Source organism: Saccostrea cucullata, unplaced genomic scaffold, assembly GCF_032062105.1.
Source record: "Saccostrea cucullata isolate Sc308-1 unplaced genomic scaffold, CSIRO_AGI_Scuc_v1 ctg29, whole genome shotgun sequence".
Taxonomy (NCBI): Eukaryota; Metazoa; Mollusca; class Bivalvia; order Ostreida; family Ostreidae; genus Saccostrea; species Saccostrea cuccullata.
Window position 1 is genome coordinate 155178 of NW_026936770.1, and position 15577 is coordinate 170754.

The 15577-nt window shown below is 32.1% G+C and overlaps 1 protein-coding gene across 1 annotated transcript; it reads left to right on the forward strand.

Moving 5' to 3' along the window:
* The first annotated feature begins 1664 nt into the window (after positions 1 to 1664).
* Positions 1665 to 15006, forward strand: LOC134246554 (ankyrin-2-like). Its single transcript, XM_062728940.1, has 23 exons — positions 1665 to 2678; positions 3507 to 3629; positions 4030 to 4208; positions 4503 to 4575; positions 6638 to 6765; positions 7193 to 7296; positions 7520 to 7679; positions 8154 to 8248; positions 8341 to 8404; positions 8692 to 8789; positions 9066 to 9186; positions 9370 to 9440; positions 9705 to 9810; positions 9965 to 10039; positions 10664 to 10886; positions 11077 to 11282; positions 11474 to 11616; positions 12373 to 12458; positions 12842 to 12902; positions 13230 to 13312; positions 13546 to 13754; positions 14047 to 14165; positions 14827 to 15006. The coding sequence occupies exons 1-23, from the start codon at positions 1853 to 1855 to the stop codon at positions 14972 to 14974; spliced, it is 3501 nt and encodes a 1166-aa protein (XP_062584924.1). The 5' UTR covers positions 1665 to 1852; the 3' UTR covers positions 14975 to 15006.
* Positions 15007 to 15577: the final 571 nt, after the last annotated feature.

The following is a 15577-nucleotide window of genomic DNA, read 5'->3' on the forward strand; positions in this document are numbered from 1 at the left end:
GCAATAGTAACAACAAAAGTTCTATAAAAAAATTAATTTGCCTTGATTTAATGGATGTATTGTAGATAAAAAGTAAATAAAATGTTCTTTGTTAAAAATCATAAATGTTGCAGGTTTCGGTTTGGTAATGCAACTTGACGTCATGTCACGGCAGAGTGAAAACGTATTAAATGTCATATGTGATATGAAGAAACGGGTCCTCTACAATGAAAAGGTATCTGCCCTCACCCTAACAGTCGCACGATCAGAATATTATTTATAGAAATCAAGATGCAAGAATTCAGTACAACCTGTCTGCAATAGGCTTCACAGCTACAGTATGACTAACTACGTGGATCTACCTAAAGTCTCTAGGTAGCTTGATTTTGCTATGTTAATGCAAGTATTTTTACAAGTTCTTTGTCCAGGTAAAATAGTAAAAGAAAACAGTAAACATTGACTATAAGCATGTAGCATAGTTTACCAGTGTTTACCTACCTTCACGTCAAGGAAAATTGATTTTCTATCAAATATTCAAAAAGGAAGTTTAATCAAGTGAAAATATAGTGTCCAAAATCTTCTTCTGCAGCAAGTTATGGGAATCGCAAAGCGATTTTTACACAAATACTTCACAAAATACTTGTTGACATTCCTCTGTTTTCAGCCAAATTACACGGAACCGGAAGTGCATGGATCAAGAAAAAAATCTTAAATTCGGAAGAAAATGGATTTAAAAAGTATCGCTGAACATCAATAAATTATTCCTTAAATCGAAATTCTGTGTTTATGATATTAAATTTGCTGTTATTAATTGATTATAAGAAAAAATTATTGTATCATGTAAAGGTTTTATTAAGATTTACGAAAAAGGTTACGCAATCAAAATATATCCGCTTTATTATTTTTCTGCCCTTCTGAAAAATGTCAACAAATGTGTGGAGAAGCCATGTGTCATTGGAACTGTCAATATTTTAAGCATTGTTTGATTGTGTTGTATCATGATGACAGTCTTGACCATAACAGTTAAAAGATTGACAGATTTACTCTTCCTAGAAATAACTCAGAAATCCATGGGCTGTTTTTATAATAATATATGACCTAGCTTTTTTCATGCAAATTATGTGATGCTTGTGTAAGGAAGTTCAATGGTAATGGCCAAATATAACAAAACAGATCACATGTTTACAATCTACAAAAATAGAAAACGCTTATCAAAATGTGCAGTTACAGATAAAGAGAGTTATGGAATGCAGGTAGGTTGAAATAATGTATAGTTATCATTTGCATATTATTCCGGCTTACTAATTACATACACTATAATAAAGGAAGGTAAAATCAATATACATGATCTTAATATTTATGAAATATTTATGGATCCTGCATGTCCTTTTGATAAAAAAAAATCTTACTATAAGTTTAAAATATCTAATTGGATCAGGTACATAAATTATGTGAATTCTTATTTTAAATTAGATGCATGTCCACTTTTTTTTTAATATCAAACATTTTGTAACCCCTTCATTTTGAATATATGAAGCATTTAGAATCATAAATGCAGATTGCAATATACATATAGGCCTCTCATGATTGCAGGGGGGAAAATTATAATTAAACAGATCCCTTGTTTAATATTTTATAACTTTTAAGTTATTGTATTTCATGTAAATTAATTAATGCTGTTACCAAAAAATATATACACAGGTGAACGTGAAACTGGAAATCAGAGAAATCTTGAACCAAATAGCAGATGATATAAAATCATGATAAAAAGAGGTGCATATATACAAATGATTCATTCTTCATGGATTGAAAAATGCTAGCTAGAACATGTACGAATATGACTCTGGATTCCTAATTCTGTTGGAGGAACCATATGGCATCTGAGGATTATTTTTGTAAATACTGTGCACTGGAGTCACAAGGACTAGAAGATCCATTTGCCTATCAGTTAGACTCGGAGAAAAAAAATTACAGAGAGATTTTTCCTGAACTTCTTCACCAAGATTTCTATTCCAAATCTGAGTACATTTGTTCAAAACATCGCCATGGATCCGTGCACCATTCAGGCTTTGTACAAAAAGCAGGTAAAAGTGGAAATGTGAATGTGTCAAATTTTAAATACAATATTGCTAATCCTGTGGCAAGGGAAGAAAGAAAAAAAGTTGAAGAGAGGACATTGCACAAACATGGGGAAGTAATTCCAAAACCTAGTACATCAAAAGCACCATCACCAGTTATGGATATTGGTAATGCAAAGTCACAGGGACCATTAGTAAGGAGTTCTAGTAACAAGGGTCTAGGACGACCAGGTTCCTCACACCGTCAGTGCTGCTGCTGTTCTGAATTCCATCATCATACTTTCGAATCTCCAGAATTTTACATTCCCAAGGATGATACTTGCTCAAAGTTGGAAGAAACTCTTTCAAAAAATCACCATGAAGTGGTATTAGCAAATGAAACATTCCTTAACATTAGCAATGCATTTTGGTATCCTAGCTTGTGTCTTAATCAGTTTTCTTCAGAATTTTTATACACAAACTTTGAGTCTTTATGGCCAGAGGAGAGTGTGTTGCGCGACATTTTACGGGACAGTATTCAAAACACAGTCTTGCGATCAGCAATTCCTCAACTTACAAAGGTTGCTATAGTGTGTGGACCAGTAGACATGTTAAAATCTCTCATCTCTCTATCTTTAGTTAGTAAGTACATAATATACTTTTTTTCTTATCTCATCTCTGTGCTTTTAATTACTAAGGAAATATCATATTTTGATATATTTTTAAAAATTCTATTCATAAATCATACAGATTTCCAATATTATGTACCATGTACCCATGTTTTTTCCACTCTGCAAATTTGAAGAATCAACTAATAATCATTAGAATTATTCTGACAATATCAATATTTTTATGCAGCAATTTTTTAATAGAATCTATTTTTACTGGCCTGCTCTACTTAAATTGATTCATATTTTATTGATGAAATACCCGGTAAAAGCTTTTGAAATATTCAATCAATATCTAAGATTATATATGAAAAAAAGTATGTATTTTAAACTGCACATAAATCAAAATTCTTTTTTATTGTTAAAGCAAAAGAAATTTAACTTTTTTTGCTCAATTTCATTTTTTTCATTTGTGACATATTTGACTGTTTATTAAATGATTATATATAAAATAAAAATTTGTTTTTTGCAAAGATTTAAAATGCAACCCAAACTTTTTTTTAGCCATTGTGTAATTTATTTTTTTCTTCAATTTTTCAGGATATTGTAACTTTCATTTTCAATTTTTGACTTTTGTTTTTTATCAATCAGTGGTTTATAACAAGAGTTGAGCTGGTTCATGTTTAATAGGCCTATGAAAAGCTTTTTTATTTGTTATGTAACAAATATCTGAAAACATTCCCCCCCCACCCCCCCCCCAAGAAAAGAAAGCCTACCTACCTACCCAGTCTAAAAATTATAAGTCGGCAACTGCAAACAAAGACTTTTTTAATCTTGGCCTAAGTGTCCTTTGTTATTCTAGGACTTGACACCTCTATAGGAGAAGAAGCAGGACTCTTACATTATGCCTGTCTCTTCAAGAGGCTGGATATTATAAGTTACTTAACCAGCTTAGGAATCCACCCAAAACTCAAAGACAAATATGGTGAGACTTCCTGGTTTGGTCAAATTACAGTATTTTTATTTACTCTATAAATTTGCATTAAACTCTCAAATCTAGCTGTATATTTACAATATTATGTGTTACTCCAATTTTTTTGTGCGATGAATTGGAAAAAGAGGAAAATGGTATTTTATTACTTAGCGAATGTCATGTGATGAGAAATGGGCTGATATCACATGATATAATTTCAAGAGGATTCTATTACAATATCTCTTATTTCAGGCAAAAATATTTGTCTGCATGTGATCATTGATTCTTTACATCATGCAAATTTAATACACCCCAGGAGTAGCACAACTTTTCATTTTCACCTGGCCTAAAATAATTTAATAATAAAATTAATAATAATACATGTATATATATTACATATTCATCTTTTCAGGAAATTTTGCGGATGCTCTGTGTTTTAGTTCCAAAGTGTACAAACATCTTCCCAGCAAATATCATCTAAGTCATATCATGTGCCCCTCCCCTAAACTTCCCAGCGCTCAGGATAGAAATGTGATCTTCACCCTGGCCAAGTCACCAGGGTCACTTTACCAGATTCAGAGAATGTTACAGGTAAAATAAAGGGTATCTATTTCAGATGGAAATAATTATGTATTTGATTCACATATTTAAGTTATTTTTCTGTCATGATCATTGACAATTAGTCCTGAATAAAAAGACACTCTCCATTTAAATAAAATCAATAAGGTTCATGTATTTCTTTTTACAAATAGAGATCTTCATTTCTGAACATATTACATTGAAGTACAAGTTTTTGTTGAGTGTTAAATTTTTTTTATGTCAAAATAATTTATTCAGCGTAAAATGTTTATAATCATTTGTAAAAAATTGGTTTTGTATTTACAGATGTTTGAGTTCAATGTGAACACGGAATGTGATGAGACTGGAAACTTCCTGATACACCTGGTCACTGAAACAGGTAAACAAATAATACAGCTGGTCACTGAAACAGGTAAATAATACAGCTGGTCACTGAAACAGGTACATGTTAATAGTACACCTGGTCACTGAAACAGGTAAACAAATAGAACAAACAGAAAAACAAATAGAACAAACGGGTAATCAAATAGCAAGTAAACAAATATCCTGTGATGTCACACTGCATTGGAGAAAAAGAATATGACAAAGATTTGATAGGTGAATTGGTGTATACACATGATTAAAAATGATTAAAGATGCATGACTTGACATGAACCAGGTAGAACTTGTTAGGTGTCAACAGGTGGGGAAAGGTAGATAAAAGAAGGGACCAATCAAGGGCAGATCTGTACAGTGCAGTAGATCAAGAGTGTAATGTGAGATACTAAAGTATAAAAGGCTATTTAAACAAAAAAAATTGCTGAAAAGAAATATATTTATTGGCCAATTTTTATATGAAACTTGTTTCCTAAACAAAAGTATTTTAAGCCCAAAAGAACTGGGTAAATTATAGATTAACAAAAAAACTACAAATTTTCAACTTTAATTACTCTTGGATAGTCATACATTTAACTTTGGTTTCATCTTCCTGGTGCAAAGTATCAAGTAGTTTGGGATTGCATCTCTTTGTGCCAATCATTTGTATTCATCCAGTATTCAGTTAATTAAAAAAGCAAAACCATTTTCCAAAATTATACAGAAAAAATAACTATAAAAAAGTAACATTTGATAGATGTATTAAACATAAAAATACCATGTATTCATTTTTTTTTTATTTATTTATTTATTTATATATATATATTTTTTTTTTGCAAAAATAAATCATAAAAAAATATAAACAAAACAAAAACAGATATATGGTATAATATGATGATCAAGTAACTGTGAGTATGATATTTGATGGGCTTGTGAATTCTTTCAGAGACAAGTGTAATATTTAGTACGTGTGCTGTTCTGGTATAATTAATTGCGTCAGTTAGGGTCATATCCTCCGCAGTAAACATTTATCATTTATATCAGTTCATTATCTTAGGTGTACAGGTTATCATGTTTTGTTACAAAATTCAAATATTGATTCTTAAACATGATGTGGGCAGTGATAATGCATAAAGAAGTATACATTTTAAGTAATGTAAAGAACAAACATGCATAATGAAATGTATATTTGTACCTGTGCACTGCACTGGTCAAATGTGACAATTCTTCATAATTCTACCCATTGATATATTTAATTACATGTACAGTGGAGCCTCATTTATCTGGAGGCTTTGGTTCCTAGTCAGTTTGTCCAGATATGTGAAGTGTCTGGATATCTGAATTACCAGTTAAAAAAGACAAAATAACGTTGAAAAATTCCATTCCAATGAAAAATCGTCTGGATACTGAAGTATCCGGATATCTGGCGTCCAAATATCTGAAGGTCCACTGTATATCTCAGTAGTGAAGTAAAATTAGATACAATTTACTAGATGCATTTCATTTGTGTGGCAAATAGTTCTTAAAAATGACAGGTTAAAATACATTTTTGGTTGTGTTTACCGAAAACATATGACTCAATACACCTTATTAATTATAATCATTAAATGGTAATAAGCATCATTAAAGGAATTCATTCTTTAGCTTTGAGAAACATATAGGATTTCTTATCAACTAGACCTTAACCTGAAATATTCTAGGACTATGTCAGTTACCTCTGATGTACAGTTTCCAACAAATTATTCATATCAATAAAGAGCACATAACTGTATATTAATGTATTTGTGTTTTTATACATGTATAAATATTCCAGGACTAAGTCAGCTACCTCTTACAGTCTCGGACTTATAAATCATGCTGACATAGAGCTCTGTATAATGTATTTATGTTAACTATTCCAGGACTATGTCAGCTACCTCTTATATACAGTCTATGACATATACAGCATGCTGACATAGAGCTCTGTATAATGTATTTATGTTAACTATTCCAGGACCATGTCAGCTACCTCTTATATACAGTCTATGACATATGTACAGCATGCTGACATAGAGCTCTGTATAATGTATTTATGTTAACTATTCCAGGACTATGTCAGCTACCTCTTATATACAGTCTACGACATATACAGCATGCTGACATAGAGCTCTGTAACTCTGATGGACTGACTCCACTAATGATAGCAGCCATAGAGGGAGCCAATATACTCTGTGATGTAAGAATATTTATTTTCACTATCCTTTAGCAGAAACACTTACTTTTATTGTGTATATTATTTCCCATGAACTACATCATGTTCTTAATCTTAAATGTAGGTTATGTCTTTAAGTTCAAGGTCACAGGACAATGAGATTTTCAGTATTGTAATCATGTTATGATCAATTTTAATGAGCTGGTAAAATGAACTGAAGCATAACATTTACATGTAACACATGGGTTAATTTGTTTGACCCAAGATGTGCATCATTGTCAAGGTCATTTATTAAGGTCTTTGGGTCATCATTAGGTCAAAGAAACATAGTTAAAGTACTTTGCCTTGATTTTATCCTCTTCCAACTGTTAACCTAACATTTTCCAAATAAATAACAGTCAGCATTGAAATTGTTTTTAGTATAAAATCTTTGCTCATATTATATTTGTAGGTCCTTATATGTGTATTTGGAGCAGATCCCAATAAAAGTAATGTTCACAATGGTCGTACAGCGTTACATTACGCCACCCAGTACAATCACGTCAGTGTTGTAGGGTAAGTACAATGTCAGACAATATTGTTATCCAGCTTTTTATATTCAGTAATAGGAAACTACAGTCAAGAATGCAAAGTTTGAGTATTGAATAATTCAGTATGTACACTTGTTTACTTTTAATGCTTTTGAAGAAAAACTTCTGCTAAAGTGAAAAAAAAATCTTGTTCTTGTATGTTTAAAAAATTGCTGAAGAAAATTTTCAATAGGGAAATCTGCTTTTAGAACTCTGATCAAGAGGGGAGCTGATTTCAACAAGGATGATTATCAGGGGTTACGACCTGATGACCTCAATGTCAGTGTCTATCACCATGACGACTGTCAGGACATCATTACATCACACAGGGCACAGAGAATCAAACACCTCTCAGAAGTTATACAGAGTGTAAGTTTGTAACATTTGTATGGCAAGGTTTTGGTTTATTACAGTAAACCAACTTTTATTTGCGTACGAGAAACTTCTGTGAGTTTCACGACCTACTTTTACCTCACGAATGCAGCGAACCAATTATTTTGCTTTGTATTTGTAAAGTATATTTCCTCAGTCATGAAAATTAATCATTGCGGATTCGTTTCACACTGATGAATTGAGAATAAAAGATGTCACAAATAACAGTTGGTGTACACAAATTAAATAAATTGGTGTCTTGCACAAGAGTAGTAAAAATTATCATAATGATATTGTTCAACAGTTTTCAATCATGCAAAACGCACACATACAGTTTAAGTAAGTAGTGAAGCTGTACATAATAAAGTCAATTGAAAACAATAGTTCAAGCAAATATGGGATATTTGAACTCATTATATGTGTCTGTTCTTACTTTATTTGATAAGTCACTTGTCATTGCTTTTGTTTCAGGGGATGCTTAAGAAAACAGATTTGTGGGAGTCAGATACCAATGCCATTGATGAGAACAATTTCACTCTTTTGATGATGGCAGCTATTTTTAACAGGTATTTTATATTTTAACCTGTATTTTACAACATCTAACATACCTTTTGCAGTGTATTAAATTTGAACTAAAAAAGTTTTATTTCTGTTGTAGACTTGAGAATGTTAAAACCATTCTGGAAGTTAGTAAAAACTCCATTAATGCTCAGTATTATCAGGTAAATATAATTCATGAAAACTTGTTGAGGTGAACTTTTTAAATATCTGAGTTAACCTATGTTTTATGAAGTGATTGTACAGTAAAATTATTGATTACAAATAAATAATGTGTTTCCTGAACTTGTGTTACTCAAAAGAAATGGATTTTATCCTGTATAGCAATATACTGTATCATGTCTTGCTTTTCACACACAATTTTCTATCAGATATAGATGAAGCTGATTGGGTGTTAATAATTTTTTACATTTTAAATGATTCTAACACATTCACTATGATTATTGTATAGCTGAGTGAGGAGGCTGGCTCTGAATACATCACGGGGATGACAGCTCTAAGTATGGCTGCCATGAAAGGAAATGCTGATGTAGTCCGTCTCCTTCTATTGTAAGTTACACATACTTTCACTCTTACATAGAATTTGTGTCCAAGTCAAGCATTATATCAGCTTCCTAATGTCAGCTAGGGTCCTAAATCTATTTGTTGCTTTTGGACCGAGTGGCCACAAGTACACCCAGGGCCCCTGATATAATGAAGATGGTATATGGGCTGATAATGATCAGAATGAACTAGTATTTTATGATCAAGCTTATTATGATTATCCAATATATATACAGAATTCTAGGTCATCAATTTCTTAATAATTGATATTATCCATTGTAGAAAGGGAGCTAATCCTGTGATCTCAGACATAAATCAGTTGTTTCCCCTTCATCATGCAGTGTTGAACAACCAGCAGGAAGCAGTAAAAACAATTCTGGAGTTCTTCCCATCATCCTACTGGGTAAAGCAGAAAACATTATAGATTTATAGCTTTAACTTGAGAAAAAAATCTTTAATAATTTTAATCATTGCATTCATAACTGTTGAACTAAAAGATCCTTGTGTTAAAATAAGTACTTTTCATGGACCAAAGTTGAATGTTGGTTTTATGGTAGACCTAATGATTTCTGCCTCATTTTGATAGGGGTTGTTCGATGCCATGAAAATGAGCAAGAAGACAAACATTCACAGTATTATAAAACAAGCCTGGCAGAGGTGAAAAATTTAGCAAGTTCATATTACTGTTATTCCATTTTTCTTGCATTGTCAGTCTTTATAACCATGAAAAATTTTCAATTCATAAAACTTAAGGCTGTTTGTAATTTGCACTTTAAAGTATATATTTTCCTGACTTAACGATCTGCAAAATATAAAACTTTTTTATTATATGATATGAGACTGTAGAAAACAAGAAAAGATTTTTGAGTGCAGATCTGTTTGAGTCCTGTATGTAGAGATGATATGAGTTACTATTTGTAGGAGACAAGAAGAGATTGTGAGTCCAGGTCTGTTTGAGTCCTGTATGTCAGGAAAGGCTGAGCAATTATACTGTTTATTAGAGGAAGGGGATAATGTAGACCCAAAGGTAAACATATGATTATAGCTTTTGAAACCTTGAATATGTAATAATGTAATTTATTGTACAAGTAGAGACACCCATAGTTTATCTTACCATAGTTTGGTTCAAGGGTTATACAATGTACTTCCTTCAGCTAATCTTAAGATTTGTTTCCATTTAGAGTGGTGTAGGAAATTGGCCCTTGTTTTTAGCTGTGGAAAATGGACATTTAGACATTGTTAGACTTCTGTGTCAGGTAAATATCATTAACAGGTGAATCTGTGTGTATTTCATCAATCATCAATAAAAAGTAAGGAAGATTTATCTTACATATTCACATATTTTAATGGTCAAAAATTTATTAGATACAGTTTAACTTGCCTAATCTGCCACCACTGGTACCAAAGAAATTGGCCGTATAAGACAACATTCCAGATTAGACTACTTTACAAATAACATCATTGAAACAAGATTTGAAAGTCATGACATCTATATTTCACAAGTTTCATTGTATATTTTAAATATGTTTTGAAAAATAATATCCATTAGCATGGCCCATTTACCTCCCTTCAGAGTAATTGAGCACAGAGAGAACTGAACAATGATGTATTATTACTCTGTAAAGTCTTTCTTAGACTTAACTTTGATTCAGATTCATGACTGATCTTCATATTTTGCTGTTGAAACCCATTTTCTATCGTCTGTATTTGACACGAAAGTGGACATGATAGAAATTTTACTTTTTGATAGTTTTCTTGGCCTTGTCTAAATAGCTTTGAAGAAGTACACCCTTCAGTCTTTGACCACAAGGAATATAAAATAACAGGGATTGTTGCCCCAAAAATGAAGAATTACAATGACAAATTTAATTTTATAACAGAAAGGAGCGGACATTCGTAAGCGATACACCCCTACTGGATCCACCCTCCTACACACAGCGGCTTTAATGGGTCGTGTGGAGGTGATGGACTACCTGTTAGAGCTGTGCCGCCCCCTGAAGAAGAGCAGTGAGGAGTACAAGTCTGGTTACTTCCACCGCGGACTGGACATCAACGCAGTCAATAAGGAAAATAAAACAGTGCTCCAGGTCGCTGCTGAAAAAGGTACACACTAAAAATAAAATGGAAAGATTTTGAAGAAAATCAGAGCAACACTTGACCTTGATATATACTTTCATTGTTTTTAAATGACAATTGTTTTAGTTGTGAAAGAAAGCAAAAAGTGAAAAAAGTACAGACTTACAAAGCATTGTTTAAATAACTATTGTACATTGTACATAATCATTTTTCTCAGGATATTTGAAGATTGTTAAGTCCCTCCTCTTACATGGAGCCACTACCTCCCTGTTGGATGCCAATGGCAGCCTTTTCTGTCTCTCTGAATTCGGAGGAGTTTGGCAAGAAATCAGTGACCACAGACAAAGACATTCCAATCATATCTTTAATTTCATTACTCAGGACTCCAAGAAAAACTTTGCAGCTCTCATGAAAATATGGCTGGTGAGTTTTCCCACAAAAAACCCTCTGTATTTTTTAAAAACCCTTGCAAATAAAGCAATTTACAGTTTCTTTATATCTGAAATTTTTGTTGAAGTTTTTCAAAGTTGATTTTGAGGGGAATAATTCTTCCAAATGCCAAGACAGCATGAATCCCATAATCTACCATAAATTAATCCTTTACTTCTCTTCAGCCTGGATTTGACCACAATCTGCGAGACAAGGCGGGGAATACCCCGCTGATGGTGGCTTGTCAGGTGGGAGTACAGGAAATCATTGCCTTCCTACTGCAATCTGCTGTCTACCCACAATCCTTGTTTGAAGAGGATGATGCCATGTAAGTAAAACCTCAGTGTAATCATTTCAGTTTCACTACAGCAACTGAGTATTGTTTAAAAAAAACCCAGTCTTTTAAGGACTGAATTTGATCCCTCGTAATCAGTGAAATCATTTTATTTCATGGGGATTATTAGATACCATGGTGATTTGTGGAAGCAAATTTTGATGACAAACGTTTATTTACTGTAAACGTATTACATTTGGCTGTGTATTCTTTTTAGCGCTTTTGGCGGAAAGCAGCACCCACTAATTAAGTACATTCAAGTACAATGCTAAATGTCCCGCGCATATATCTATTAAGAAGAACATTAAGATATGCGCTCAATTAAATCCATGCTAACTTGTTCAAAGTCCAATATCGTACGTGCTAAATATAATACATTTACAGTATACCGGAGACAAAGAAAATATATGTATATCGATACTTGTAGAGGCTGTATTCTTGTTGGAAATCCATGAAAACTAAACCCTCTGTAAAAAATAATTTTATAGTAGACACCTGATGCATTGTTAATAAAAACCTAAAATAAAGCGTACAACAGAACCAGAATTGATTTTAAAGATTTTAACAAGATAGACACAAAAATCTTAACAAAATGAATGATTTGAGTAGCTTTGCTGACCTCTGCTCTGTGTTTCAGAAGTGTTTTGAATATTAGAAATGTTTATAAAATAAAAGCATCGAATCTTCTTGACCTTTGCATATAAATTATCAAATAAGTATACATATGATAATTTGATTGTTTGCTGACAGATCTACTTATGATGACAATGACTCGGGGGTCCAGGAAGCCATCTCACCATCAGCCAATAAGAAACCTTATGCTTCCTACACAGATGGTATGATATATAGATATTTAAAATAGTGATATGTTTTTTGTTATCTTTTTTTAAATTGATTTGTTTATAGAATGATAAATGATTTGAAATAATCTTAAGTTTACTTACTTGATATTTCATTAGTAAATGGATACTGTAAAGGTATTACATTTAGCTGTGTTTTCATTTTAGCATCTTTCGCCAAAAAAAAATCCGCTAATTCAAGTAAAACGCTAAATGCCTTGCATGCGTGTACATAAATAAGAACAAGACGCTAAATCAAATCCAAGCTAACTTATTCAAAAAATTAATTTCTGCCAGATGTTTTACATGCTGAATAAAATACATTTACAGTATATAAAAGCACCTGCTTTCTTCATTCCATAAAAATATTTTCATTGCAGATGATTTACTGAGAAGTTTTGAATTCTCTCGTGATTATGGCCATGAAACTTTTGTCCACAGGTATGTAATCCAGTGTAATTAATATATGTTAGTGTATAAATTAAAAATTAATAAAACTGTATGACATTGTACTATTGCTATATCATTTAGGTAAAGAAATACAACAGTTTCTGTACATGTACATGATTGTAAAATTTTTATGAGAAAAAAACTCTTTGCAGAAAATTCATGTCTGCAATTTGAATAATGTAACAGTTATAACTGAAGCTTGATTAAACATAAGTTTCATTTTTCTGTTCCATTGGTTCTTCAGAAGAAGATTTTTCACATAAATCAGAATGAGTTTTAAATAATTAAGCACTCTATAAATTACTTAATATATTACAGACCAGACCATGACTTGGCATCAAGTCGCCTAGAAACACTATTAAATGATGTGGAAAAGCCTAAAGGACTCTCGATCATTCATGGTTAGTGCTGATATTTGTATTCTAATAAGGAAACATTGAGAAATTGATATCCTCATTGAAAAGTACAAAGTACCTGAACTATTAAATATTGCTTCATACCATAAGTTTTTATATTAAAAAAAATATGTTCCTTTTTTATTTAAATTGAGATCGATATGGATTCCAAGTTAAAGATATATAAATTTTATTCTTTGTTATTATTTTTTTATTTTCTGGATGTGCTTTCATTATAGATGGACTCGTAAGTCATGTCTGTGCAGTAAATCCCAGTACTGGTTGTACCGCTCTTCATCTGACGATGGAGAAGGGAGATAACTCTAAGATTGTCTCCCTTTTGTTGGAGGCTGATCCCAGCTGTGTGAACATCCAGGACAACAAGGGACTGAGTCCCCTCCATTACGCCTGTAAACTGAAAAGGAAGAAATGTGTGGAAGTCCTTCTGGTAAGTTGAAAACAAATGACCTTATTTTGGAGGGATAAAAAAATTGACCAATTTAATTGATATTAAACTAGGAGTATATAAATTTGAATTTTTGACAGCATTATTATTCAGACTTGAAAATGATTTTACTCTGATATAAATTCACCTAGACATTATGTTTGTCAGAGTGGTAATGGTCTTTGTTGAATTCACACCTAGTTTGGATTTGCCCAGTTTTTACAAGGCAGAAAGGGACAGAGAAAATTTTCTCTGTATATAGTAACTATTCAAATAAAATGCATGAAATTTTCAGAGTGTGGATGAGATAGATGTCAATCTACTGTCACTGAATGGAGGACTAGCAGAGGACATGACCACTGATAAATCGATCATCAAACTAATCCACCATCACAGGAAGGGGCAACCTGTCAGGTAAATCTATCATGTCAGGTAAATCCATCATGTCAGGTAAATCTATCATGTCAGGTAAATCTATCATATCAGGTAAATCTATCATGTCAGGTAAATCCATTATGTAAATCTATCATGTCAGGTAAATCTATCATATCAGGTAAATCTATCATATCAGGTAAATCCATCATAGGTAAATCCATCATGTCTGGTAAATCTATCATTAAACTGATTTACAATCACAGGAAGGGACAACCTTTCAGGTAAATCTATCATCAAGCTAATCCACAATCACAGGAAGGGGCAACCTGTCAGATAAATCTATTATGTCAGGTAAATCTATCATATGAGGTAAATCTATCATGTCAGGTAAAAATATCATGTAAATTTATCATAACAGGTAAATCTATCATCAAGCTAATCCACCATCAAGGGAATGGATAGATAATATAGGTATTGGAAACGTGTTCTGATTATCACAATTTCAACTTATTTCGCAAAATAAAAAAATCATCAAAAGCTCAGTTTTGTTCATTTCCTTCATTTTTGTGTTCATTTTGATTAGTTACACAGTGTGTTTTGTAGATCAGTGAAATTGCAACTGGCATAAAGGTGTTTATAATTGTCTTTCCAAATTTATTTGTATGATTAAAGATTGACGTGTATTGATTGATCTTTACAGACAAAGGGTAGAACCCAGAGGGACAGCCCCCTCATCTGTCTCAGACTTCTGCCTCCGGTCAACACCCAGCACTCAAATGGCTTCCAGTGTCAACTTTGAGAAAATTCAGGGAAGATTTGAAGCTTTGAAAAGGCAGAAAAAAGACTAGACAGCTGAGTTGATTCTTTTAGAATATTTATTACAAGGTCATGTTTTTAAATAACAAATAGAGAATGCCACCAAATAGTACAATTCTGAAATTACATTGAAATAATTTTTTTTTTCATTTTTGATACAAATATCAGAAAAGTTTTTACTCATAGAACATACCAATGTCTTATTGTATTTTCCATGAAAAACTTACAAGGATAAAGCAATTTTTGTAACTGATATTCCTTGGTATATTAGATAAAAATGAAGAAATATATCACGAACAGCCTTAGGTTGAATGTTTCATATTATACAAGTGATCATTTGTTATATGTAAGATTGAAAGATATTTTATTGAGGGTTGTATGTAGCAAATGAGCTAAAAGGAAAAACAAGTTGTTCTGATTAAAAAGGTTGTTTGCGTTCAGTTGATAACTGAGAAAAGTCTCAACTTAACAAAAAACTGTAGTTTGATTTCATTGAAAATTAATAGACCAGTGTTATCATTTGCTAGTTACTGTATTTTGCAAAGGAAAACAAAAGTAACAGAATAGGTGTTCTATTTATACATTGTTAGGCTGGATGAAGTGTCAATGGGTTATATGCCCTCAGTAGTCTAATT

Coding starts and splice junctions, on each gene's coding strand:
- LOC134246554 (XM_062728940.1), top strand. CDS start 1,853: ATGGCATCTGAGGATTATTTTTGTAAATACTGTGCACTGGAGTCACAA. Junction 6,766..7,192: donor GAGCCAATATACTCTGTGAT/GTAAGAATATTT, acceptor TTATATTTGTAG/GTCCTTATATGTGTATTTGG. Junction 7,297..7,519: donor AATCACGTCAGTGTTGTAGG/GTAAGTACAATG, acceptor ATCTGCTTTTAG/AACTCTGATCAAGAGGGGAG.